Source organism: Aquila chrysaetos, chromosome 25, assembly GCF_900496995.4.
Source record: "Aquila chrysaetos chrysaetos chromosome 25, bAquChr1.4, whole genome shotgun sequence".
NCBI classification, from domain to species: domain Eukaryota; kingdom Metazoa; phylum Chordata; class Aves; order Accipitriformes; family Accipitridae; genus Aquila; species Aquila chrysaetos.
This window is the reverse complement of record NC_044028.1, coordinates 9332623-9360505: the sequence shown is the minus strand read 5'-3', so window position 1 is coordinate 9360505 and position 27883 is coordinate 9332623. Positions and strand designations below refer to the sequence as shown.

At 40.8% G+C, this 27883-nt stretch overlaps 1 protein-coding gene across 1 annotated transcript; it reads right to left on the bottom strand.

The window, feature by feature from the left end:
- PDILT (protein disulfide isomerase like, testis expressed) lies at nt 1-27753 on the bottom strand. Its single transcript, XM_041120319.1, is given in 11 exon segments — nt 1-72; nt 1874-1963; nt 5711-5892; nt 7234-7354; nt 8658-8855; nt 9819-9942; nt 10909-11021; nt 11766-11863; nt 14135-14308; nt 17243-17449; nt 27558-27753. Coding segments are annotated over 11 exon segments (1575 nt in total).
- Between the last annotated feature and the right edge of the window lie 130 nt (nt 27754-27883).

Genomic DNA, 27883 nt, shown 5'->3' with positions numbered 1-27883 from the left:
TTAAAGTTGTTCTTTTTCTGTTATTACAGTCTTTTTTTGGCTGAGATCCTCTTTGATTCCTCCTGAAGGATCCTTTTAGAAAAGGAAATGCAAGAGCAAAGCTGCTTATTACTGGTGTTCACAAAGACAATTACTCTAGTAATTCTTTACTTCCAAAAAAATTTTTGAGATGATATGAAATGCAGATTTTCATCTTTTCAACCAAGGAATTTGAGGGCTTGTTAATGAGGTCAGAAGTAGTGCAGCTGTTGCTAAAATGTTTTTTGTTTTCAAACCTTTACACTGGTTTATGGCAAAGCTTAGATGAGGCTTTGTGTGAAGGCTTAATAAGAACTTAGAAAACGGTGTTTGGTAAGCTGACAGGCATAAGACAGTCTTTCCTAGGCAATCTCAAACGAAACTACCTTTTAATTTATCTTGTTTGTATGTTTGTGAATGCCCTGAGCTGAGGATGAAGAGTTACTCCAACAGGGGACTTCAGCCACTGTACTGCAAATGGTTTAATGCTACTGTCTTCTGGGAAAATTTGGTAAAAAGAATGGGGAAAAAAATGCTTTGTCAGGTAAGGACAGAGAATGTGAACAGATGAGCAAAAGCCAATTACTTACCCCTTTTGCTACACAGAGCATGTTTTTGAATGGTGTTTCCTAAATCGACTTTTTTACTTATTCTTTAATGTGAAATAAAGCATGAACAAGAGATGACAGAGTATACACAGCTGTAACATTTTATGTAAAAGACTGTGTGTAGGACTCAACAGATCTGGTTCAAACACATCACTAAAGAACAGGCAACAGAGGCAGACACCAACCATAGGCTTTGTGTATTGGAAAACAGAATTGTGCAATGACAGGACAGAGCTGGATATCTGATCCTTCACTGCAGACTTCTGTGTCCCAATATTAGTTTAGTCATCTCTCTCCATCTGTAACCACCTATTTGAGCAGTGAATTTAGGAGCAAATCAAAGCCTCTGGTGGAAATAAATCCAAATACTCAAAACTGTTTCTCTACCCACAGACAGTTAGTTTCCCTACTAGTTGAAAAGAGTGTTAATGATAACTATTGCTACCCTGTAGATCTAATTCACTTCCAGGCAGAGTGGGCCCTTGATTCTTATGCTGGGTGGACAGTGTCTCCATGTATGTGTCAGTTTTTTTCTGTTGCTTGGAGCTGTCTGCGTGTAGCTTGATCACGTTGTTTACTTACAATATGTCTTTTTGCAGTAAGGTGTCTGGAATTAAATCACAGGCTGATCTGGGACAGCTAATGCTTATCTGGTCTGATTTACAGTGGAGGAGAAAGGGTTGAGGAATTAGACAATAATCATAACCAGATTGCCAAGAGAGGGGACAACGTCTGCTTTGAGTTGTGCCCTTTTTTTATGATGAAGAGAAGCCGCACTGAATGTAGCAGGGTGAGATGGGCAACGGATATTTCAACCACTCCAGCTATAGCTGAAACTAACTTGGCTGGGGCTTCTTTTTTCAGCTAAAATCCTGACAAAGTTTTGCTTACACACGTCGAGGTCAGGTTCCTTTCTGCCATGCAGTGTGTAATACCAGAGTGTTAATGTAGTGACTCTCTGATGACATGAGTAGTGGAAGAAGAGGTGTTTGTGTGATGGAAACAAGGATGTGGGTGGGTGCATGCTTGCCAGGCAGTGGTATATGACTGCAGCTAGCATGATCATGCCAAGCTAGTCAGCTTGAGACTAGCTAAAAGCTGGTAAGAACCACGCAAGCATTAACATGAGCAGTGGCTGAAGCCAATACGTGTGGCTATGCTATAGCCTGTTCAGGTATGCCTATACAAGGTGTGAACATGCCTTAGATTACACAGCAGGTCAGTCAGTGTCTGGATCAAATGCCTGCCTTCTCTCCTGGTTCTGCTTTTGTCTTGCTTTGTTCTTCTAAGAATTCAGAAAATGCCTCCAAGGTATGCTCCCCAGCATAGGTCACCTCCTGAAAAGAGTTTTAAAGTTAAGTATTTAACTCTGTACACAAAATGCAGGAAATAACAGCATAATCAGCTGGAGGATTTGAGTTCTTTAAACTGACCAAACTCTAGACTTTTATGCTCGGTTTAGAAAGCGAGTGCAGAGGCACAGCAGGTTCCAACACCATCTGAAACCCAAGTGTAAAGAAGAAATAGATGTATATCCCTCAAAAGAAAAGGTTTTGTATAAAAAACATAACCATTATTGTATAATACCAGTCTGGGATTCTGCCAACTACTGACATCAGTGTCTTTTCTGTGTTTAACAATAAACACTTGCAAGATACTTTGAAAAGCAGTCTTTTAAGTGTCCAGCCATGATATTCAAAGCTGTCTAAAGATTTTAATGGAAATTCAAATTCTGAAAAAGTTTTGAAATGCACAATCCAGAAGTACCAGCTGTTGCACAGCTTGAAAGAACAGGAGGAAGATGAGCAGTGACATTAATTTTCTTATACTTCACCTTAAGTTAGGGATTTACTAGGATTTTCTTCCAAGGAAGTTTAATGGAAGAAGCACTTTCAGTTTAGAGCTTTAAAATTCTCTGAGTAGGTCTAGGCACCATACTGTATTTTAAAGAATCTCCTCCCCCCCCCCCAGTATCTTTGCTCTCTGGAAGTATAAAAGGATCTTGCACGAATCTTTTAACAAAAATTTGTAGAAGCTCATGTGCATGACACTGGGAATTGTCTGCCGTTACCTGAGTATATTTAGAAACAGGCAGATGCCTAGTCTCACTTGGGTTAAGCTCAATTACTCCCACTGAGACCAGTAATGCTGTGTTACTTTACACTAGTTACTATTATGCCTGATATGAGTTCAAACCACTGTAAACAAGACACCTCCATTCTCTGATGAATTCACTAAAAGTATACGCAGGTTTGCTATTTCCGTTCAGTAAGGTAAGTGTGGCAGCCTTGAAGTTATTTTTTTTATGTTTGCAAGCTTAAGTTTCTTGAGAGAGATTATTCCTTCAGAGGCAATTAATATTCTCAGATGAGTTTTTATTTTTATCGACTCTGCTGATGGCTGGAACAGCAATTTCTCAGAGCTTAAAGACCTGTAAAGCCAGAGAAACAGCTGATCCCTGCACTGGTTACTGGGGATATGTGTCAACACTTCTCATTAATCAGTGCATAAGAGTATGTAAATGTTATTTTTCTCACTTAATCCATAGAAACAAATAGAATCATCTTAAATCCATCTGAAAGACTGCATGTTTTTCTCTTAAATTTGGAGTGGATGATGCAGTGGATGAGTTGTTCATCAGCTTTGCTGGTGGAGCTCACATGATGCCTGGTCACTCCCTCCTCCACGTAATTCGATTCACTGTCTTGTTCCTTCAGCTCTGGCTATAACTGTTCCCCAGCATAGAAACACTAGGTGATTTGGAAAACTGGGCACATGCTTAAATGCCCAGCTGTAGATCTAGGTCTCTTAGCTCATCCAACTCCACTTAACTCCAGTTAACCTGAAGTGGCTCCTGATTTAAAAACGTTGTCATGCATCTAATTTTGCATCCACTGAAAGTAAGAGGGTGACTTGTCATTAACTTCAGGAAAAGCTGAACCTGTTCTTAAACAGGTTCATTGAAGAGTGACAGTCCACTGCTAAGAGGACAGTTCATACCCTGGAGACCTAACAGATACTTCTGTTTGGAAGAGGGTGGTATCTAATATGATCTCATCAGGTGAGAGTGCTTGGAAGGGACCTCATAGTAATGCATTCTGCACATGGCTTTCCATTTAAGGAGGTGTAAGGGTGTTTGTGGTGGCCAGAGAACATGATAACCCAGTTCTAGAAAACAGCTTTGGGTCGTGTTATGTTAGCCACATTTTGCTTGGTTTATCAGGAGCAGGTTCAGACTTCTTTACATGCATTTTGATGTACTTTCTAGAATCTTGTGATAATTATTTCATCTTTAGAGTTCCTACTGCTTCTGCCCTAGCATTCAATTCATCCTTAGTCCTTAATGTGAAGGATCGGTAGAGGTAATTGGAAAGCCCATGTTTCTTAACAGTAGCAAAATACTGAAGGCTAGAAAAGATGTCTGTGTGAAATCAAGGTTGCATCAGGTGTTGTTGTTGGACCATATATATTTCCTGTTCCTCTTTTTCTTCACTCTGAACATACCAGTTTCTCTTTGGCTCCAAGCCCCTTCTGTCAGTCTTTTCATGGCCAGAATAAGGGAGTAGGGATCATAATTTTGGGGCAGTGCCTACACAGTGAAAAACACAGTAGATACTCTGAGCCTTGGCACCTTGGGATACTACATTTGTATCCTGTGCTCTGACTTTAACTTCTAGAAAAAGACAAGTATATGTGGGAGAATAACCAGTATAACTGCTGGTTGGGTAGGAAATGACCGAGAGAGAGCTGTTGCACTGACTGTGTGTTAACACCTTGAGTGTGTCTCAGATCATTTATGATTGTCTGTAGTGAGTGAAGATGTCTGTGGCCAGCTGTTCATACAGTGCCATAAGAAAGAAGACCAGAACACTTGGGTCTGCAAGACTGCAGACATCTGCAGGACACCTGCACTGGTAGTCAAGTACAAGTTAAAATCTCTGAAGTTGAGGGAACTAGTATAAAAACATGGTGCACAAGGAAGAAGTTGAGATTTCAAATACTCTTTAATTTGGGGGTATTTTAAAGTATGAAACAATCCCTTAATAGTTAATGAAAGTTGTTACTGATATTTTTTTGACAAACTGACATTTATTATGAGCATTTAATAGGTTTCTGCTTTTCTGCATAAAGACTAAACACGGTGCGAGTGTGCAAGACTGCAGTTCAATTCATTAGAAGCTGTGCATGCACATCCAGGAGGAAAATCTCTCCCTCAAAGATTAAATGAGGACATGGGCAAATGTCTTAGAATTTAATTTAAGTTTAGGTCTAAGAAGAAAAATGAAAAGCTTAGTAATGTCTTAATTATAACAGTATTTTGGAATTTAATTTTTTTTCTGCAGCGATACTTTCTTTTTAATTAGATTATCTGTGTAGATGGAGGAATGTAACTATTTAATATTTTTCTTTGCCTCCTTTCAGCAGCATTTTCTGATGATTGTGTAACACAGCTGATGCATTGGGTAGCATATTGTAAAGATCATTGGTCTTGACAACAAGTATTTATTCCCAATTGAGGCTGTGGTACTGGAGTTAAGTAAAATTACTGGCATAAGTGTATACAGTGAAATTTTGGTATTTGGGTTTTGTGAAAATGTAGAGGATGTAAAAAGAGTAATACCAGCATTTTAGAGGCTGTAGTCATACCTGCTCCAGAAACAACTGGCACAGGGTAGTTCTGTGACAGTACGTCTCTTGTCCTGCTTTGAACTAAAAAGGCACTGCAGTGATTAGGAGGTATCTGTGAGTTGACTCTGAGTTGAGACCGTTGCTAGAACCCAACAGGCAGATTGGAGGCTGTTAAACAGCAGAATTTAAGGCTGTAATGAGTTGTAGGTCCAAGTCGGTAAATGATACATTGGCTCTTGCCACAGCCTCACACGTAGGAGAAGATGCTAGAAGGGTTTCTCCTCTAATTCGGGTTCTTAACAGCAATGAATCCAGTGTTGAGTGGATAAGGACCAAAGCTTTCTTGCTTAAAGGACTCCTTTCTCATTGTGACATGCACGTGCATGCACACACACACACATATGCCCCCTCGGTGTGCAGCTGTGTCTTCACATTCTTCCCCAACAGCTTCTCACCTGGTAATCTGGTCCAGCAGGAAAGAGTCTGAAGAACGGATAGTGTTCTAATCCAATGGACAGGATGTTGTTTGCTCTGACATCTGTCTTTGCAATGATTATGTCTTTGTGATTTTCATATTGGTCTCCTAGCTTATCCCAGGTTGGCAGGAGTTTTCTGCAGTCATAGGACCAAGGGCCTTCTGCAAATTTAAAAATAAAAGGAGAAGGATACAGTCTGGCAGAAGAACATGTGCTGGTGCAGTCACTGGGACCCATTTAGCCCTTAAAGTTAACAGGGTTTTGGATTTCAGTTGTGGTCAGTCTCTACTTGAATTTAATGAGGTTTCATGTAGCAATAAGTAGCTATTCACTAATGCATTTGTGATAGCAGTGCTGCTTTAGCTCTGTTTAGCCTTTTATGACTTTGCTGGAGAGGCATGCCAGATAACCAATGCAACCCAAGTAAGTCTTGCATCATTCTCATGGTGAAATACTTGCCAGAAGCACAAAATGCTTTCTGCATACTAAAATTAACTGTTTTCATAGACTATGCTATGTTTACACTAAAAGGAGGAGTTTGAGGTATGGTGGTGTTTTAACTCTGAGTGCTGTGCTCATGCAGGTTAGCAAAAAGGCAAACTGCTGAGAACCCGGTATCCCCTTAAATAGCATACAACACAGTTGTAATCCTTCAGTCATGAGAGCAATACTCATATTCAGTTTAGATGGAACTGAAATTTCTGGAGCACTTTCCTGAATACACTACATCCCATTTACCAGCCTTCCATTTCAAGAGGACTTGGTTCAATTCCTGCTTAGATCAGTTTGATCATGGTACTGAAATGTAAAAATGACTTGTGAGAATGAAATGGCTGCATCCAACAAGGAGGATTGCAGGACTGTACTACCTTTAAGAATTTCTGGAATTCAGGGCAGTACAGCTAGTTGTCTATATTTATGTTAATGCTGCATGTTTGCTCTACTGAAGTAACTACGGCACAAACTAATGCCTGCTAGCTGGTACAGGGATAGGTCTGTGGTTTCATGCTGGGAAGAGTCAAGCAGGAAAACCACTTCCCTTGCAGACAAAGGAGAAAAAAAGGAGTTACAATTTGCTAAACCACAACTCCTCTCTGGGATTTAATCCTAGAGCATTATAACCAGACAACCTCACTTAACTCTCCCTCTGTCCTTGGAAGACAGCCTGACTCATACTGTACAGCAGTCTCTAATGTTCCATTGTACAACATGACGTTCTAGTGTCATTTCAACACTGAGATTTGTTTGATACAACCTTGACAAATATTTACTTAAGGGATCAGTGTTATTCAGTGCAACCCTAAGTCGGCAAAGGTATCACAGTGTTTCCATAGATATGACACATTTTTATTCAATGCTTTCATCAGACAACAAAAGTTCATTAAGCTTGGCTTCTGTAAAGCGCAAAGATTAGTTTGGTATGTAAGCATGAGCTTTTGTTTTTCACTTCCAATTGATCATGTTAAAGCAATTTAAAATCTGAATACAACAATAACACTTACAAAACATAACAAGCACAGTCATGATCTTATTGAAGACAATCCTGTTGAAATTCTTCCCAACAAGCACTTTAACAGGCATCTTGTCCCAGTCCTCTGGAATTTCTTCACTAGAGACATGTAGCTAAGCAGAAACAGAAACACTGCTGTGAAAATGCAGAGAGCATTGAGAAACTGTACTCCAGCTCAAGTTAATGTGAGACCGATGGGACATTTCTCTACCTAATGTGCACTATTACTGTGTGTTATTTTTTATATCTATAGCCTAGCCAGCCTTCCTGTGCTACCACCTTCTCTCCCTTCAGCGGGGAGCTGGGGTCTTGCATCATTGGTAGTCGGAATTACTTGTTCCTCTCTTGAATACAGACTCCATAGTAGATTGTCTGAAAATGACCCTTTGGAACACATTTGCATTCATTATCCTGAATTCTTGTTGACCAATGTTCAGAAGGTAGACTACTGAAAAACTTAACTATGTTGGGCTCTCAGAAGTGATATAAAACACAAAAGAAAGTATGCATTGCTGCTTAAATCTCTGCCTTCACCACCAGTCACAGTCCCCAGGTGACTCCTACAATTTACAGTATATTAGCTGGTAATTTCTTTTCTTTTACACCACAGCGTAGTCGTAGAAAAGCACACATTCCCCATGGAAGCTGTTCCCTGGTGGGAGTGTGCCACTCAAGCAGATCTTGGTGGAGAAGAGGCAACATCTCCACCTCTTCTGTCCTTCTGCCCCCCTCCAACATTGGAATCAGGATCTACTACTTGGATCTCTATAAATTCTGCCTGCTGTCAGACTGACTACTTCATCTTTTCTCCTCGTGATGGAAACAAGTAAGTCACCCTGAAGAGCACTGAATAAGCAAAACACTTTAATGTATTTTTCACGTGAGTGTGGAGGATGATGCCTCATTATGACAACAAATACTGTATTTACCATTGGGAGTGATCTCCCCTGTGAAAATTCACTCTGCTAAACAACAAATACCAAATCTTACTCCACTCTGAAGCTGTCAGTTTTCTATTTACTGGACTTTTCTGTAACCTCAAAATCCATTGCAATCATTGTTTGCATCTCTCCCAACTAAGGGAGTGAAACATCTCCATTATAGTATTGGAAAGATTGAAGCATAGGGAGTTTTTAAACCATTAAAATACATCAGCTGAAGTAACTGAAATATTGGGCCATAAATGATTTATCCAGTTTCTGCATAGGAGGACTGGAAAACTTTGTAGTCCACCTCAGTTGTTAAATACAGAGGAATGCTCTGTCAACAACTGTACATGAATGCATTAGAGCAAGAGTAAATTAATAAACTGATGATTGGAAGAGCACACTGTTATAATTAAAAAAGGATGTTTTGCAAATTTGTTAGTGTTTTAGCTGGTGTAGTAGAGGGGCATCTCATTAGTAATGGACATACCTTTGCTTTTCCTTTTAGGTAGCTCTGGCAAAATTCTTTTAGATTCTCCACAGTCACCTTATCTGCAGGCATTTTGTACTTTGCATCGCTTGTCAGATTTAGGATTCTTGTAGCAGGAACATCAACCTCCCTGATGCGAAAATACTCAAAACCTCATCTATTCCTTGTTTCATTAGTATCAACCAAGACAAATGTTATCTGGGAATAGAGAGTCATGCATGTGGTTGAGTCTTCCAGCTTTGGTTTAGCCATTTTAGAGAAACAGACCATGGAGCTTGGCAGTGGGTTAGGATCTAACCTTAAATGCAAGGGATTGCGTAGAACCTTTTTTTGGTCTCAGTCCAACAACCAGCAGCTCTGTGGACTTTATCGTACCTTGATCCTAGTTAATAAGAAGTGCTAAAGCAGCTAAAAGGAATAGAACTTTTCCCTCTGTCCTGTCACAGTGGTTTGCTATCACCTGTTTCAGTAACACCTCTAAATTACCCCTCAAAGCTCTTATTGTTCTTCCTAATAAATCTTAACAGGACAAAATAGCTGAAACACCTATAATCCGTATGTCTTTACCAATACTAATGTGTGATATGTTATTACATGATGACTTTCCATTCTTCAGTGTCTCATGTACTTAGAGCAGGAGTAGCACCATAGTGACTGACAATGGCAAACTGAAATACTTTTGTATATGGCTGCCTATACCTGTTTATATACATGCAAACACATGTGCTGCGAGTAAGGCTATGCAGATGCCTTGCAATATTTCTCGGGTTTTGTAGCTGGTTCCAGCTCTTGGTTCAGGCAATACTCTGAGATCCTCATGGCATTTCCTGCTGGTGGCAGAAATTGCTAGAACCTTGCTAAAACTATTTTTGGTTGGAAGTTGCTCCTGGAAAGTTGCATGTAAAATCAGAAACAGTTTTATCTGGAGCAGCTGGAATTAGTGTTAGTTTGTGTGATCTTTTTGTTTTAAGGACTCAATTTCAAGTGAAGTTTTATTTTTCAGCTTGTGTCCTTAACAAATTCAAAGAACAGTTACTGAAACTGTTTTTAAATTGTTTGGTAGACTTAGAAGATGGACTGACAACAGTGTACTTTTACCAGTAACATTGGTGAGTGTTTTTTCTGTCGATCTTCTGGCATTCGTATTTGCAAAGCACAAACCTTTCCTCTAAATTCCGCAGCAGCAGACTTGTAGTTTTCATAAATCACATTGAATGTCTCCGAGTTCGCTGGGGTGAACAGCAGGATGTGATTTTCAACAGGGACATCAAAAATCTTCACAGATGTCGGGGAAACAAAAGATTCAACATCTGTTCCACTCTTTGTAAGCAGAACAGTGAATCAAACGCTCAGCGTATCAGTATCATTCAGTTCTGCTATTGCAAATTTTACTTTTTAAGACTCAGTTCCCAATCATTTCCATAACTGTTGGATTTTTTTCATTGTTTTAAAGAAGATAAAGTAAGAAGAATCAGCAGCAGCTGAGTGTTTTCTCTGTTCCAGGAAAAACCTCATCTTTATTCATAGGTTTTTAGTCAGAAGGGACTATTGCGATCCTCTTGTCTGACCTCCTGTATTACACACACTGAAGAATTAATGCTACAGATGTGCTGAAAGTAGAAGGTGGTGTTACCCAGGGACGCCCAACTGCAGCAGCTGCAGGAGCTAGACCTGGTTGGGGTACTTCCTTCACTTCGGGGTGGTATCAGCAGCTTACATCTTCCCTGCACAGAGCTATCCTTTTTCTCATGCCACCTCATGATCAGCAGCAATGAGGTGTCCCCCAGGCAAGCAGGTATTTCCACGTCTTTCCCTTCCTACCTGCGCTAGCAACAATTATTGCTGGTTTCTTTCTTCCTTGTCTTGGCCCAGAGGACCCAGTTGCTGCACGGGAGTAGAGGGGTTGGAGCCAGGATTAGGGACTGACTTCCAACCTCCCACCCCACCTAGCTGCTGCAGAAGCAGCCCAGGCCTTTGTGTTGGCTCCACAGGAGAGCGGTGTTTGCGTGTTCAGGCAGGTTCACTGTTTGGCCAGCTGTTCCCTGTCTCCCAAGAAACATCTTGCCAGAGGGAAGCCTCCTTTGGCCTGGATTAGACCGAGAGCTGCCTGTTGGGTTCTGCTGGTGTTTCTAGATGTGTTTAGGGCAGGCCTAGGCAACAAGGAAACAAAGCAGAATAGCTCCCTAGGTCTCTTTCTGCATGGGTTCCTGTCTTTCTCCTGTGGCATTTGCTAATACAGTGAAATAGGCATACCTCAAGATTATATTCAGTGATCAAATCCAAGGTAAAGGTTTTGATTAGCCTCATTAGATCTAGTTTGTTCTGTCTGCCATCTTCAAGCACTCCATTATGCACAGGTTTTCCCTTGCACAACTAGTGAAGTTTGTGAGGTTGTTGGCCTTGTCAACTGTAGGAGCAAAGAGACTGTCTTTACTCTAAAATGTTGTTCTCAGCTTTGCTGTTTTACGATCCTCAGTAGCTGAAATTCAGTAACTTGTAAAATAAATGTCACAGCTAGATTACAGAACAAGATTATAGCTAAAATTCAAGGTACAACTGACAGTTTTAACTTGCTCAGTAATCTTAGCATACTGAAAGATCTTTTCTATACCTACACACACTATCTGTGACACGCTTACTCAGGACGTCCTTGGTCTGACTACTTCATAGCCTAAATGTTAGTGCTACTTCTGTGTAGTTTTGTTCTTGTTGTTGGCCACTTCTTCTGTTGTGGATTGGAAGAAAAGAAGATTCCTGGCCAAAAGCAATGCACAGGGAGAGAGGTGAACATCTGCAAAACTCACTGAACCTGACAGCACATGTTGATTAGAACATGGGTTGGAAAATAAAGCTGTTTTATCCAGATCCTGAAGTATAAATTAGGACCCTGAATGTAGGCAATCAGATTGAAAATATCAGTTGTCCAAAGGTTGCTGTTTGCCTCCTACTTGTCTCTCTTGTCTGTAAATGTGATATTTTTTGTGTTAAGCTGTTTGAATTTCAACTAGGAAATTACTTAACCTGAAAAAACCCCAAACTGCCTTTCCATAGCCCAAAGCTGCTAGTGCAGCTCACTGCACCTTGCCTGCTAGGCTTTTGTACTCCTACCTTCTTAAGTACAACAAGAGTGTTCTTTTGGATGCCGTAGTTAGCATGGATGTCCTTGCTGGCTGTCATCCTGAAAGGCATCTCTGGCACATCCCTTGCTGTTGCATACTGTCATTGTGAAGTTCCTAGTCCCAGAAAGAATATTTATTAAGACTGTGTCCTGTATCCTGCTAGGATGTGTAGGAGTGAGAGCTACAGGTGAGGCAGGCCCCTAAAGTCTTGTGAGGTAGAGAGGAGAGTGTAACTGCAGACTGGGTATAGTTTGCCATGATTACCTCCAAGGGGAGATCTTCACAACAGGGGAGATCCTAGGAGTGCTGTGACACCGCTAGCGCATTCACCTTTCCAGCTAGTGTCAGCTGGCCTGGGTCAGTATGGATGGTACATGGTCCTCTATGTCCTTCCTGCGCTAATCTCATCTGCCCTGCACTCCCCTGGCATTTCCACGCTCTGCAAAGACTTCTGCAGATGGCCAAGGATCATGCCAACAGCTGCTCCCCTGCCGCAGCTCATCTGCGCAGCCGGCAGCATGTGATGGATTAGAGAGGAGGGCTCTCTGCTTGCAAGAGGACCTGACTGATGTGTTTGGTGCTTTGACTGAGTGCTCTTCAAGGCAGGGACCTTGACTCCTACATCTGTCAAATAGTCACTGTGCTGTCCACCCTCAAACTAATAGTAAATAAGCATGATGAAAGGCAACAGTGCTTCCAGATTTGATTTAATCAGACAATTATTTCATGCTAGATGAATGGTAATTTATACGCTGAGACCTCCCAACACATCCTGGCACTCACATTTGTGAGCAATCTGTGACTAATAGAAGGCCAAATACAGCTCTTTATTTACTTGGACACTATTTTGTTGGCTTCCACCCATTAAATTTCTGACATGCCCTAGCTCGTGCTCATCTATTGTCATTTCAGCCCCCGAGTGAAATCACAAAGTGCGAACACATCTGCAGGGAATATCTGCTATCAGTGTGGTTCAGGGAACTCTCCAGCATAACTGTGATAGCAAGGGCTTCTCAACCTGGCCTGGCACTGGAAAACTGCCTTCCTTCATAAATGGCTGCAAGCAGATTGCTGCAAAGCAAAATTCTGGGCACTCTGAGCATTTTCACAGTTTGTCCTATTATGCTATATGTGTTGACCAACTCTGTTACTATGGGGCATTTTGGTAATGAATCCAGTTTTCCACATCCATAAAACCTGGAGTATCCACTGTAGCCAGCACATTTGGGACCTTATCAGTTCAGGGATGAGTCCAGACACTGTGCTTTTAACTGGGCAGAGAGATACCAGAATAAAAGTCTTTTTAGTCAGAGAAAATCCTTGACTGAATGTTTCAGATATTAAAGATTTCAAGGACACATTGAAAAAGCAGGAAAAAATATGCCTATTTTACTGACTTCTGATTGCATGCCTTGACAGCTAAAAGTTATTTTTCACTATTCGACTATTGTTCTCTATCATTCAGCCCCAAATCCTAAGAACCTTATTCTGCTCTGGAAACTAGTAGGAATTTGCTTGAGAAAGGACTACATGAGTTGGATCATAAACAGTATAATATTTTATGACTTCCTATCCATGCAGATTTCTTAGCTGGCAGGAGCTAAAAACCACACTTAGCGTGATATTCATGGAACTGTGCTCTGCCCCCCCTGAGTTTCACTGAAGTTGTTTAAATCATCAAATGGAAACATGAAGAAAAGGCACTCCAGTATATTAGACAATATTTACTGCCTTTTTATGGGCTTGAGCAGGAAGGGAACATTCCTTCACCAGAACAGCCTGCAACTATTTATGTCTATGATTCTACACCACGTTTGAATAGAAGTGCAGTGATAAGGTAACCCTAGATTTTTAGATCAGTTACAACTCTGGGCAGGGATTACAACTTTTTGCATTTGAAGACTCCAATAGCAGTACAGCCCACACCAGCAATGGGTTAATTCTCTCCAAAGAAAATGATGTCGTTAAGTAAGGATAGGTAGGTCAATAGTTCTGCCCTCTTCCCACCAGCCACCAAATTTGGGATGGTTTGGCAGAAGCCCTTTCTCTGAGGATACAGGAAAGTCTGCTGTGACCAGGGCTGTGCAAACACTGCTGTAGCATCATGCTTTCAGAAGCTGCTCTCAGAGTGGTAGGTCTCTGTGCTTGGGTACCTATTCAGGAAAAGTGGTGTCGTGTGAGATGTTCTTATCTCTGCCTGGGTTGCTTATCTATAAGTGTGAAAAAGTAGATAGAAACAATTAAATCTTTAAAAAATGCAGAGAAAACACGGGGCCTGGGCTTTTCAGGCGAGTTCTAGGTCTTTTGGATGTGTGGGATTTGGTGGTGATAGCAAGCACTATATCCTAAAGTTGGAACTTTTGGAACAGAAACCAGCCTTTTGAGTTTTCCAGTGAATTGCCTTGAAGCCAATCACTGCCAAATCATCAGCATTTATGATGGCTTCAGCCTGATCAGTAGAGTTGATTAAAACAGTGCTAGGTCCTGTTCTTCTTTTCACCCATGTAATAAAGGCTGAGGCCTGTCTGACTCCTGTGGAAGGAAAAGAGCGTTAAGATGACCATCAAAATGAATGACAGAAATTTCTGTGTAATCAGGATACAGGCAGTGGAGGTGCAGAAGAATGCTGAATACAAATGGACTTGGGCTCCTTAGGACTGAGGTCAAAGCTAATTCAAATGGGCTTGGGGCATCCAAATTCAACCTCAGGTTCTAGTCATCATTTAAACTATTGCTGACTCTAGAAGATCAATGGTGGATCAGTACTGTGTTTTCTGGGACCTCTGCAAATGGCTTTATGTCTAATAACTGCTTAATCACATATGGAGAATAGAGATGAGGAAATTCAGACAAGTAGAAAACCTGTCCTGCAGCATTTCATATGTCGCAAAATCACAGTAAGCTATAAAGAGCTATCGACCTGAGGTTTAATCCAAAATGACTTCAAACCAATTGCAGATTTTATTGAACTGTCTGTTCAATTAAATTAAGTGTCAAAATTGTTCCTTTGGTGCTGCAGAAGGGATCTGATAGACACAGAGACATGTTAAAATTCCTCTGTGATGCTGCAGCTTCACTGTTGAGTTTGGACATAAGAAACAAAGCTGAAGTGTCAAAGTTGTCCTTTAATTCTGGATTGTTCCATGTTTTGGGTTCCAAATTACTGCTAACATTTTAACTGAGATTACAGTCAGTCTGTTTATTTGGTAAATTCTCTTCAAGCTTTCAGGAGTTTTAGGAATCTTGAGTCTCTTTAAAAAATATGTTTTCTAGCTACCATGTTTTCAGAGGAATTGGAGACACAAATTGAGGCTCAGGAGATGAAAATCTTAGCTGTAAAGTAGCTGTTTCATCTCTGTATGACATCCTTGTTGGACCAGAGCAAGAGTCCAGCAAAGGGTTAATGAAAATTATATATGAAAAAGTCTGTATGCTGTGAAGTGCTAGAGTCAAGATGTACAGTACAAGTAGATTATCAAAGGTGCAAGTCCTGGTACTGTGCATTTTAGCAATATGACAAGATCAAAATTGAGTCAGACCATTTTACTGCCATCAAGTCATTTTGCAGCAGGCTGCACTGCAACCAGCTTAAAATACTATTTTTTTAAGGTGAAGCAGGCAGGCATCTGCTCTGGGGTGTATAGGCTGCAGAGCAAAGCACAGAGCAGTATCTAGTGGCCACATAATGCTTGACTTCTGCTGTCTAAATGTAGAATTGAGGTCTTGCAGCTTATGTCAGTGATATAACCCCTCAGCATGTTTTTCATGTGGTTAATCTTTCTATTGGGTTGCTTTAAACAGCCTGTGTAGCTTTTTTCCACTGGCCAAATTCTGGCCTTGGAGTTGGCCTTGGCCTAGGATTTGGCTTTCATGCTATGTCTGTTGCCAGGACAACCATTCAAAAATTCCCTCTTCTATAAAGTACTTGAGTTAATTTCTTGATTTAAGTGAGGTCTGCAGTTTCTTTTGTGGTATGAAGTATATACCAAGTTCTGTATGAGAAGTCACTGGATGGTCACGGTGCATTTTCAGTTGCCAGTTCTCAATGGTTTAAAAGTCATACACAGTAGGTGAGATTTTACTGGTTGTTGTACATAAGCATTTACCAGTCAACAAAATGTAATTTAAGTCATCGTTGGTGGTACATGTGCTTTGAATGGTTGATACTATCTTGTACAAATCACAGAGCAGAAGCCAGTTTCCTGACTTCTTGCGTCTTGCTAGTGTGTCTTAAATAGCAGCTCTCTGCTGAAGGGTAACTGTGTGCGTGTTGTGATACTCGGTATTCACTGGTTCTCACAAGCATACCTGTCAAATAGGTTTACTGGTTTAAAAAAGGGTTTCTTGTCAATGCAATAGATTTAATCAGAGACTGAAGGTAGGTTCTTTTGCTCTCATGTATCAGCACCTCTAATAAAATTTAAGTATGGCAAATCACGCTTTCAGTGGTATTTTTGCAGAAGCTGCTGTTCGCACAAGTCTAGATGGTGGGAACTTGGTAAGAAATTCAATAGCAAGGAGGAGCAAGTTACTAAAAATACTGAAGATCAGCTTGCAGCAGCAGCCGCCACAGGGGGCTCAGCAGTTAAAGAAATCAGAGCACTGGGTTGTATACAGGCTTAGGAGGCAAACTTTAGGATCCTTTATTTTGTTGGTTGTATGAAACTTGTGACTCAACTGTATCTGCTCAGAGTACACTAACAGATGCTTGGCTAAGTCATGCAGTTTTTGTCAACTCTGTAAAAGTTCATTTTAGGCAAAAAAAATTAAATACCTTTCTTGTATATACTTTCAGTTAAAGAAAAACTCTAATAAGGCCTGGATTTCCCGGGACTGCTCAGGTCAGTCCTGTTCCAATATTGTTGTCTTTGCTTAATAACTTTCCGTAAAAGATTTCAAACTATTCCATGGTTTTTCTGAGCCACATATGAGCTCCCTCTGATGGCTAAATTGCAAAATTCTGTTCCTGGGCTTAGGAAGTATACCTGTATATTAAGGAACCTAGTGATTTCACAATTCATTGTTAGATGCACAGAGTATTGGTCCAGCCTCCTTCTGTAGACACACTGCCCGTGGGAATTGCAGTGAACTAGAAGTGCAAATGGAGCAGGTTCGGGACCAAATTCTTGTTTGATGTAACTAATTTATTTATGTTTATTGTAGTAAATGGGAGTAAGTCATCTTGTTGGGGTGATTTTCTGTGCTTGGTGGAGTTAGGTCAGCAATTAATTTGGCTGTGTGTACTAAACATAGAGAAGCATATTCAGTTATACACTTGGAATGTTAATAAAAATCCAAGTTCTTGTATTGGTACGGAGATAATTGTATATTTAAAACCATGGGCAAAACCAGTTCGCTACCTTGCATATTCTTTTTCTGAGCATCTATATTTTTCTTAGCAGCATAATAGATAGGTACATCCTGTCATTACATATCATTATCTTATCAGTGCATAAGACAGTTTACCTTTGCAGTCTATGGGATCTCCCCTGCTGCTATCCACAAAAGATTTCACAGTAGGAAACTCTCGAATATTAAATTCTTTTCTCAAATCATGTTGGTGTGTGACATCAATTTTGCCAAACTGAATTCTTGGAGCTTCTTTTTTAAGCTGTCATGCAGCCTCAGCAAATTCTTCAGACAGGTTCTGAGATGGCTGAGATAAAGAAACATCTGGAAAGGGTCAACCAAAAGCAAATGGTTTACATAGGCTGCAGCGTGAAGCTTTCTGGTGGAGGTGGTTGTGTCAAGTAGTAGCTGGAAGGGTTGAATAAGGTCTTTTATGACTCAGAAATAAATGAGAAATTATCTTTACTTTTTACTTCTTTGTATTGATGCTGATTGTTCACCACTCTACATGTCCTTGGACTAGTCACAGTGAACAACTAGTAAGATTGCAGTAGTCTTCTGTTGGAAAGAAACAACGTGGAATTAAAAAGTAGATTGACTGACTGACTATGCTGGGTATGAGTTAAAGGGAGGTCATGGGTAGAGTTAGATATTACTCAGATTAGGACTCTTTGGTAAGATATCATTTTTGTAAGCACTTCACTGAGGCAGACCTCTGTAATGCAGAAACTACTTTTCCAGATGAGATACAGAGGAGGGAAGGAGAGCAGCAGAGTATGGTCTTCTAGAGACTGGCGATGTATTTCTGCATACCGTGCTGTCTGCCAGCCCTTCTCTAGCACAAATGGCAGTTGTGTGTTTGGAGGAAGGAGAAGGGCTGTCCTAGCCTGGGCCTTGGAGGTGTAAGTTATATTAACATGAAAAAAGGACAAGAGAAAGAAACTAGTCACACGTTGGCTGCTCTGTATTCAAAGTCAAATAAGAGGTAAAGGCTTAGAGCTTTACAATTTTGCAACTTGGGTTGAAAAGAAAATGAATTTGACTTTCTTTTGCTAAAATTGAGATACCCTATCTTGTTAAATTTCTTTTATTATAAAGAGCAAAACCTTTCTCTTTAGATTTTGTACAGAAAATTTTTAGTTTCATCAATATACTTTTCAAATAAGAACATATGTAAAACAGCCAGTTAATCTTGGTTTGATACATTTATATGTGTTCTTGTGTGTGTGTGTGTATGTATACTTATACAAGCACACACACATATGCCCCAGAGCGTAAATCTAACAAAGTAACTTTCTTTTTGTTCTTCAACAAAGTTACAAATGCACTTCTCTACAGCCTACCTGGTGAAGACATTGCCCAACATAACCAAAAAGTGAATGAACATTTCTGTATGAGTTTTAATAAATGAAAGATAAAACCACTAACCTCACTCAGTGCTGAGTTGCATTTCTTGCATTATTCATCATGGTCCTCGCTCTGAATCCCAGCCATCAATCATTTTCTTCCACCTAACTGCTATGGCAAGGAGTGTGAAGAGTAGCATTAAATAATGTTATTTTCTCAAAATGTTAACGCAATAGGCTCTTCCAAATTCTGTCACATATAAACCCATCTTGGCTTAGCCTCACAGAAACCCTGGCACTGGGACAGCTGCTCCAGCTGCTAATATGCCAAAGGGGGTTCTTGTTAGTAGAACAAAACTTAGTGTCTATTCAGGGGGCACTCAGATACCGTGGTGATGAATAGAAGGTGCTTCTCTAAATAAAGTAAATGAGCCTTAAGGCATCAGTCCAAAGCAAATTGTGTTCTAATTGCCTGTAAAATTACTGTTTCATGAAATAAATTAATTCTGATTTTACAGAGAGATTTTCAAAGAGATTTTATCCTAACTTCAATTTCCTTTTTCCAAATCATAAAAATGGTCTTACGAACCTTTTCCCCAACAAGTTTGTAATGTGTTATCTCCCAGCACAAAAAAAAATGGAGTAGTATCTCCAGTTGTATCTTGATATGCTCTAGAGGTAACTGCAGAAAACCACAATACCTGTTAGAAGTTCTGACCTGTCAACATAAGAAATAGCATGTCTACCCTCTAAAAATACTGCTGCTTCTAGGGACACCGTGTGTCGAGCCTTTATGAAATATCTTTGCTTAAAATGATTGAAAAGATAGGTGGACTTTTAAATAAAACATGGGGTACTTGCTATGCAATTTAAGAGTGCTGATACACAATGACTGCATGTGGCAGGGTTAGCCCGGAACAGTTAGACCGACCAAGTTATTGGGCTTTCCAAGAGGAAAAGCTCTGGACAGAGTGCTGTTGAATAAGGACCAGGAAGCCACATAGCAATTAAGGATCTAGCACCTTCTAGCTAATTCCAAGACAATGTTTTACACCAGAGGCAATTTCAATATAATGACTTTTTCCTAATAAGCTAAGGTTGCACAGCTGTTTTACCACAGCTGGGAATTTGGAAGATCCAATGCTTATTGCATAGTGAAATGGGACTCTCTTGGGAAGGGGCAGAAGAAATTGTTGGTGAAGTCCAGACACAGAAGCTGAAGCCACTTAGGGGCTTCCCAAATATGCAGGGAATAATAAGCTTTATGGACATTAGATACGTATGTAGATTGTCTGGGGGGTTTTAGGATCCATTTTTCTCTGAAATATTTCAATTCCAAACAGATATTTTAAGAATGATCTCTTATCACTGAATGACCTGAATAGGCAGAGTTGCAGGTAACTAGTAATATAACTAGCATGCTTAGATAATGAGAGCTGGTAGAGTTAGTAGCTCCTGGCTGGAGCTGGGAAAAGTGCATGATTCCATCCCATAAAAAGTAATCACTGCACTCGGAGACCAGGAGAGATCTGAGTACCGCTAACCTGGTAACTGTGAGACCAAAGTTCAGTGAGTGAACAACCTTCTTCATCAGACAGATAAAAACTGTTTCCTTGACTACCCAGAAAGCATGTGGAAACATCCATCATGCACCTTTCCCCTGCTTGCCTGAGTGATTAGACTCCTCTTCAGCTTTCTATCAATCCCTTTTCATTCCACTCATTCTCTGTTTGCCTCCCAGGTGCTTTATTTTTCAAGTCGCTTAAGTGTGGCAGGAAATCATCACTCCTTTTATTTGGAGCCTTTTCTTGAGTTTTGTTTTCACTTCCTCTGTTTTAGATTTTTATTGACACCAATCGCTTCAGGCATTGGGGTGAGGAAGCAGCTGCTGAGACTAACACAACATCACAGGCGCCAGACTCTAGGAGAGCTGAGCACCAGCAGGGTACAAGGGCAGACACAAATGAGAGGTAACAGAGTTGGTGACAAGGTCACTAGGGAAGACATGCGTGGGTGGTGGGATTACACAGGGTTATATGCCTGTGCAAACCAGTGTGCAGTGCCACAGCTGCCAGAAGCGAGAGGCTCTTCAAAGGCCATCAACTCAGGAGCAGCATTGTATTAACGATGGGAGAATGTCTTCGTTATCAGTAGTTTTAGTTGTGTTGTAAGTAAAAAGGATAATTTAAGGCTTTGTTGAGGTTTTTAAATTTTTTTCCTAGATAGTGTTTTTGACCTGTCTTTTGGAAGTAACACTGAATTCCCTCCCACCCTGAGTCATTGCTGTTTTGTGAGGTGTCCTTTTCAAAACAGATGTGAACCTCCAAAGGAGCATCTTAACAGATTGCCACCATTTGATCATGGGTACAGAATATCCTGAAAATAAATTATCCAGCATCTGAGAACAACTCAAGCTCTTTGGCACAGATGTGGGAAGAATTAAAAAGGGCCACAGAGCTAGGAGTTAAAAGCACCTGTGTGGTGTCCTCTTGAATTTCTACTCTTCCTTTTCTTTTTGATAACAATTGAACTGCAAACAGTCACCTTTTTAAATCACTTGTGGGGGGAAACTGTAGCACCATTTCTGCAGCCACTTTGCTCAGACAGTATTGGCATTTTGTCTTTGTGAGGAGAAGGCCCCACACTGAAGAACAACACTGCGTTTTTCAGCACCTTCCCTGACGACTAAAGCTTCCCTTATTTTAGGAACTGATGTAAGAATGCCTCCCTCTAAAGGTCATGTAGAGCAAATCTTATGCACACCCTCATTCCCCAAAGGAAGAATGTTGGTTGTGGGAGGATTGCCACATTTTCCATTTTATGAGCTATAATAAAGTCTATGTATTTGAGGATTTAAATGCATTTTTATATCCTACCTGTCTCATATATCAGCAACTCAAATTTTGTCAGATTTGTTTTCCATGGGGAGCCAGCGAACTAGGTTAACGTGAAATCATGTGTACATTGAAAGCAATGCCTGACAAACTGAAAGGGAATACAGATTTTAAATCAGACTGTCAAAAATGCTGATTTTTACAGCTTGAGCCGCTAGCAGTCTTGTTCTAGGCAATGTAAAACATTTTGTGAGAAACGAGTCCTACCCTTCTGAAGAATTTACAGCATGACTGCGTAAGGATCAAGAACAAGGTGGGTATCATTACATCTCATCATCTCTATCTTAGAGAGTTAGAGTATATTTTTCCCGAAGCCACACCAAATGGATATGGCAAAAGTGGGAACAGCACCAGAAATCTTGTACTTTGAGAGACTCTTTCTCTTAAGCACATCAGTAACCTCAGTAAGCTGCTACTTTTTTTTCATAATGCAGCTTACTGAACTAAAATATATTGAAATGTGGGCAGAGAAAAATTTTGCTGATAAATAAATGTGTTTAATGATCCTAAAGCAGTCTTGAAGTTGAGTATACATGAAAGCATGATGAGTTCCTCCTTTAGCTAATTGCTGGTGGCCTCCAATTTCATTGTGCAGGCCTCCAATTTCATTCGTTGATGGTCTAGTGATTGCTGCAGACCTTGTGAATATGCCTGTTGTCATGCTAAATACTGATTTCCTAGCTGTTAGTTTCTGGCATGGTCAGAAAGTCATTTTAGCAGTCCCACTTTTCATCTTCTGCATAGGCTGCTTTTACAGTTTCACTACAGATATATAATTTTCTCTGTAGAAGACTCTTGAGATGAAGGATGGATTCATGTTTAACATATCAGAGTGGAAGGATGTTAATCTTGCTGCAGTTGCAAACTTTTCTTGTGTGACATTGAATTCTCCCATTCTCTTGTACAGCCCATGACCTCCTGTGCTGACCTCTGTACTTTTAAACTGATGTTTGCAGTTCACTAGAGATGTTCTGCTATGCAAACATTGAGGATTATTCTACAGTTTGGATCCTTATTCAAAGCATTCAATAAAATAAGCATGTGTAAGAAACACCTACATAAGGGACCCATGCTAATCAGTAAGTCTGTGCAGCAGCCAGCTAGAGTATCATCTAGTGACTCGTGTACCTGTCTGGACATGTGTTTCCACTGTCCTTCTCATTTTTATACGCATAGTTTGCAAACAATTTAAGTGACTCTTCAGAAGATTTAATCCTAAAAGACACACAGATTTCTGGTGAAGCCTACAGGAATGAGGCACCGACATTCCACTATCTTTCACACTGCACTAGGTTCCTGTAGGAAGCTTAGTTGAAAGAAATACCTATTCTGGGTAGTTTTGAACTGTTTGCATTCACCTCCTGTGGTGAGGAGACCCCCTGTATGCTGAAATCAGTTCTTAGGACAGGAGTTAGTATGCTTTGGATGTTGGCTTTATAAGTGAGCTGACCATCTGATCTATGTAATTGATTGTATTGGGTCTGGCTGAGATGGAGTTAATTCTCCCCATAGCAGCCCTCGTAGTGCTGTGCTCTGCATTGGTAGTAGAAAGGTGTTGATAACACACCAGTGTTTTGGCTACCACTGAGCAGTGCTGGCACAGCATCAAGGCTGTCTCTCCAACATTTTTGCCCCCCTCAATGGCACGCAGGGGCTGGGCAAGATCTTGGGAGGGTACATAACCAGGACATTGATTTAAGATCCGTCATACCCCCCCACTTTCTAGAAATCCCCCTTTTTACGAACTATATATATGTACATAGACAGCAATTTCTTGTTTTTTTCAGTAACATTACCTTCAGCTTTTGTACCTTGAGGTGTTTGTCTTCAAGAGTGACCCTTATCTTGCCTATTAAATGTCATTATCTCAGCATAGATTGTCAGTCAGGCTGCAGGAATTCTACAGCTGACCCGGTACTTCACTGGATATACAAATGTTCTGCTAGAAAAGGTAAACATCGCTTTTTCATAAATGAGAGTGCACTTAGCACACAAAGCAGCAGTGCAAGGTCTGCACTGCTTGTGTGCTTGTCCTTAGGTTATCCCCATGTTTATCTAGGAATCCAAAACTTTTCACTGGAAAGGACAGGAGCAGGCATTCTCAGAGATGTGGGGAGTCAAACATTCACTGGGGTGTGGGTCTTTTCCTGAATTCTTCTGATATGGGGGAGAAGGTGGTGTTAGCATGTGCTCTGCACCCATTTTGTGTTTCCCAAAATATGCCACTAACCAAGTTAAAGGCTTACAGAACTAGAGCTGTAAGGGACTTGGAGATGTCATTGGTGTGTCCTAAGGCAAGTTAAACCATATCTAAACCAATCTTGACAGCTATTTGACTAATGTGGCTTTAAATATTGCCATGAATGGAGATACCAGAGCCACCCTAGGCATGATCTTCCAGTGCATCATTAGCCTTCCAGATAAATGGTCATCTTTATTGCTGCCTATGGTGTCTGCTGTGCTTAAACCCATTATATTGCCAGTGAAAATGAAGAACAGTTTAATACACTGTTTCTGCAAAGAAGTGGGTATTTGGGTAAATTTAATATGTCTCCTCTCAGTCACAGTATGGTCAGTTGCTGATGTGGGCTGATGCGCTGTATTTTACCTCTGGGCTGCAGCATATTGTATGTAGGCTATTTCTGCCTCTCTGGCCTGGGAAAGCCGTAAACATGAATGGTATTCACTGTAGCGTTTGGGGGATGTGAGGACTATTCTTGCATGGAGAAGTATGGGACAGTTGCAAAGTCCTGTGAAAACCATTCTGATGACAGAAAATTGGAAAGGTTTATGAAAGGTTTTTGAAGAGAAATGAAATAGGAGGTATGCTTCACTGTGTTCAGACAGTTGCTGTCCCTGCGAAAACTACAGTAAGCTAATACATGACTTTAACTGGTTAGTTTGCAGTGGTGTGCAGCATTGCTTTTGGTGTTTGTGCTTATAAGTGTAACAAAGTTTATTCTCCCAGTGATGAGGGTATTTGTTAGAGTGCTTGGGATTTTTGGTTTTGGGTTCTTTTTTTAAAAGCAACAATATTCTGCAATGAAAGTCAACATAGGGACTTATATTCAGCTAATATATAGTGTAAACAGTAAAACTCTCCCACGCAAGCAACGCTGATGTAAGATCTACCTTCTGCTGGTGGCAAGTGCTCTATATTCCCTCTGCTAATAGGCGTTTGTGTGATACTTAGATCAGTTTAACAGGGATGGGGAGATGCCACAGACCGCAGCAGAAAAGCACTTTAAACTGAGCGTTGAGATTAGGAGCTCCTAGCCCATGCAGGGCACGTAACTCAGCTGGGCAGGCAGCAGGGCTTGTGTCCACGATAGAGTAGGCACATTGCTGTGTGCTGCTTGCATTGTTTTCAGACATTGTTCTTTGCACCTTCCCAAAAACAAGCTGGAACCTCTGTTCTGGTGTCCTTCCTCACCCTCTTTATACTGCCCCTTCAGCTACTTTCTTGTTGCACAACGCAGCTGGGATGAGGGCAGGAGAGTGCCAGATTTCTGCGTCATTACTTTGTTTCCACGCTGGGTACTTGCCCTGTGTACTTTGCTCAGCTCCTGAGGGTAGCCTGATACTGCTTGGTGGAAAACCAGCATACGTTTTTGTAGTAAACCTTGCCTGAAAGAAGGCAGACCTGGAACACTGTGAGGGTGGAACTGAAGGGCATCAGGAGGACTTGGGAGTCACTGGGCAGAAGACATCAAAATGGGCGTCTCCTGATAAATATTGTGGGACTGGTGCGCAACAGGGAAAGCATTAAGAGTTTTCTCATAATAGATAGGCCTAAGGCAGATCCTAGAGTGTTGAGTCAAAGTTTGGAGCTCAGACTTTTCCTCATGTTTGTACAGCATCAGAACATTCCTACTTTCTGGGAAGTGTGGGATTCCTTCCCATTCTCTGACTGTGTCTCTCTGATTGAGAATGGATCGAGAAGAGAAAGCTCTCAGGTCTTGCCTTCGTTCTGCATTTCTCCTGGCTATCTCCTGGTTCAGCATTGTGGAGTCAGGTTTCCTACATCCCAGGGCAGTGCCTGGCTGCAGGATAGTTTTTCATTGCTCCAGAGGCTATTGAGTGGCATGTCTCCAAAGGGAGCTATTGAGATTGACGCCAGTGATTTCCAGATAATGTATCTGGGCTGTGGAGCTCATCACTCTCCTGAGAGATTCCATAATTCTCTGCAGGGACTGTAGGTGTCTTTATTGTCTGGGGGGGAAAGGCAATCCATGAGTTTTCAGTGAGCCCTTCAGATAGACATGGTGACCTTGAATCCAAACCAGAAGGCAGTGAGGACCACTGAAGCAATGTGTGGTTGGAGAGCAGTGTTTAATCTCTGACTTTTTTGGAAGACGCAGCATGGAATGGAAGAGTGTGTTTGTCCTTCCCTTCTGAAGAAAGCCAGTTGTGAGGGTGGTGGGATATCAGAGAGAGAGGTCCAAGACTTTGCTCTGAAGTAGGGGGAAGAAATCCTCGTTTAGATCTCCCACATCCTTTGAGTGCCCAAGTCCCAGGGCTCCTGTATTCTGAACAATTCTTTCTTCATCAATTGGCTCTTCATGAAACTTTTCACGTCATCTTTCCATTCGGTATTAGGTTGAAATCCTGAAGTGTGTTGCAATATCTCATTGTTGATCAGCTCTGCCAGTACTAAGGAGGTTTGGCTGCAAACTCTTCTCTGACCGGGACATTTAGGTTCTGTGCTTTGAATCAGCTCTTATAAAGCTGAGAATAGAGCTTGACTAAGGTGATTCTGATAAATTATTTTTTCACCAACATAATGTGTCTTCAGAGAGATCAAAACAGTTCACAACTGCAGACTGAATTTGGCAAATAGCTTTAGACCCTCCACAATTAAAAAATAAAATCTTACTAAATTTCAACACTTTCAAAAGCATTTAGAAGTCTTAAATATTAAGTTATAAAGAAATTTCTAACGTGATTGTTCTGAAAGTTTTAAAAATATTTAATGTTTCATAACATTGTTTCAGGATTAATGAAATGTTTGGTATGATCAATCATATTTTTAGTTTCATTAATCTATTAGTGTATTTAAGTTTTGTTGTTGGAAAAATAGAAGTGTTTTCTTTTCAGATTGACCTACACTACTAACTACTGCTGCTATCATTGTCATCATCATCAACCAGGTTTGGTAGTGAGGCAAAAGGACAAATTACGTGCACTTCTGCAAAGTTAAGATATTGCCTTAATTTCAAATATCCTTTCCAAATATGGAATAGATTGGGGTTTTCAGCCTTGTGCCTGTCTCTAATGCCTGCCTCCAAAGGAGCACTAGTTGCAAGGTGTTTGTATAATTTAAGGCTAAGTGGATGTGTGACTGAGCTCAGTGAGTATGGCACAGTGAAGCAAGGTCAAGCCCAAGCAACACAGACAAAGCTTTTGCTGTCTTATGCAGATTGAAGTTTCTGCTACTAGCAAGCTGCTAGGAAACACAGTTCCCTGTTTGTGGAGTGGGAAATTATGCAATATCTGAACTTTCAGATGGGTAACATCACAAGGATATACCTTTTGGCTTTTGCTTTTGTGATTTACTTTCTGTAAGGCTCAAATGGCCAGACCTTCTAACAAAGTTAGTTACTCAAAAGTCCCCACTAGTTTCCTCCCCATAAGGAATGAACATGAACCTGATAGAAAAAACACAAACCAGCCTCCACCTAATCAAGTGCTAATTTCAGGGAAAAGTCCAATATAATGCAATTACAGACACCAAAATGTTGTAAAAGGACATTCCCTGGAGCCCAAATCCTCACAGAGAAGAGGTGCCATCTGGCAAAAACCTCATACAAAGCACTGATGAAAGTGTAAGAGGGACAAAAGCCCTCTCTGACTTTGTTTTTTTTTTTTTTTAAATACCTAGAGTTTCCTCCATCACTTCTGTGAAACACATACTCGCAAAATTAGGCAGTGGAAGCAGAGAATGCCGACTCAGCACTGTGTGTGAGGACCCATCTCACTCACAGTATCCATCTTACACAGCAGACCGGTATTTAACCACCCCAAAAAGGAATAAATTACTGTAGTTATAGTCAGAAATAGATACATGGAAATAAACAAAATAAACAAGGACTACTGGAGGACAAAGCAACAGTAAAACAAACATACATGAGTGCCCTGGCATCAGTCATGCTCTGCAGAGCCTTCAGGGTAAGAGACAGCGGAAATTGATACAGAACTCCACCAGCAGGTACTTAGTTTCCTTCAATGCTCTGTCAAAATTGCTCTTTTTCAGCAAGAGTACATTGTTCTCCTTTATTTTGGGGAGTTTGGCTTTCTTTGGCTTTGTTTCATTTGGACTTATGCTGTCTGCTGCTGGGAAGCCTGTGATAAACAATAATGGCAGAAGGAAAAACTGATGTGTCTTCATCTTGTCCTGCCTTTATCCAGTTACTGAGAAAGAAAGAAGCAAAGGAGCACTAAGCAGCAGGGTTTGCTTCTCAAATGCCTGCTGTTGTATCAGCCAAACTAAGAGGTTGATAGGGTTGATAACGGAGTCT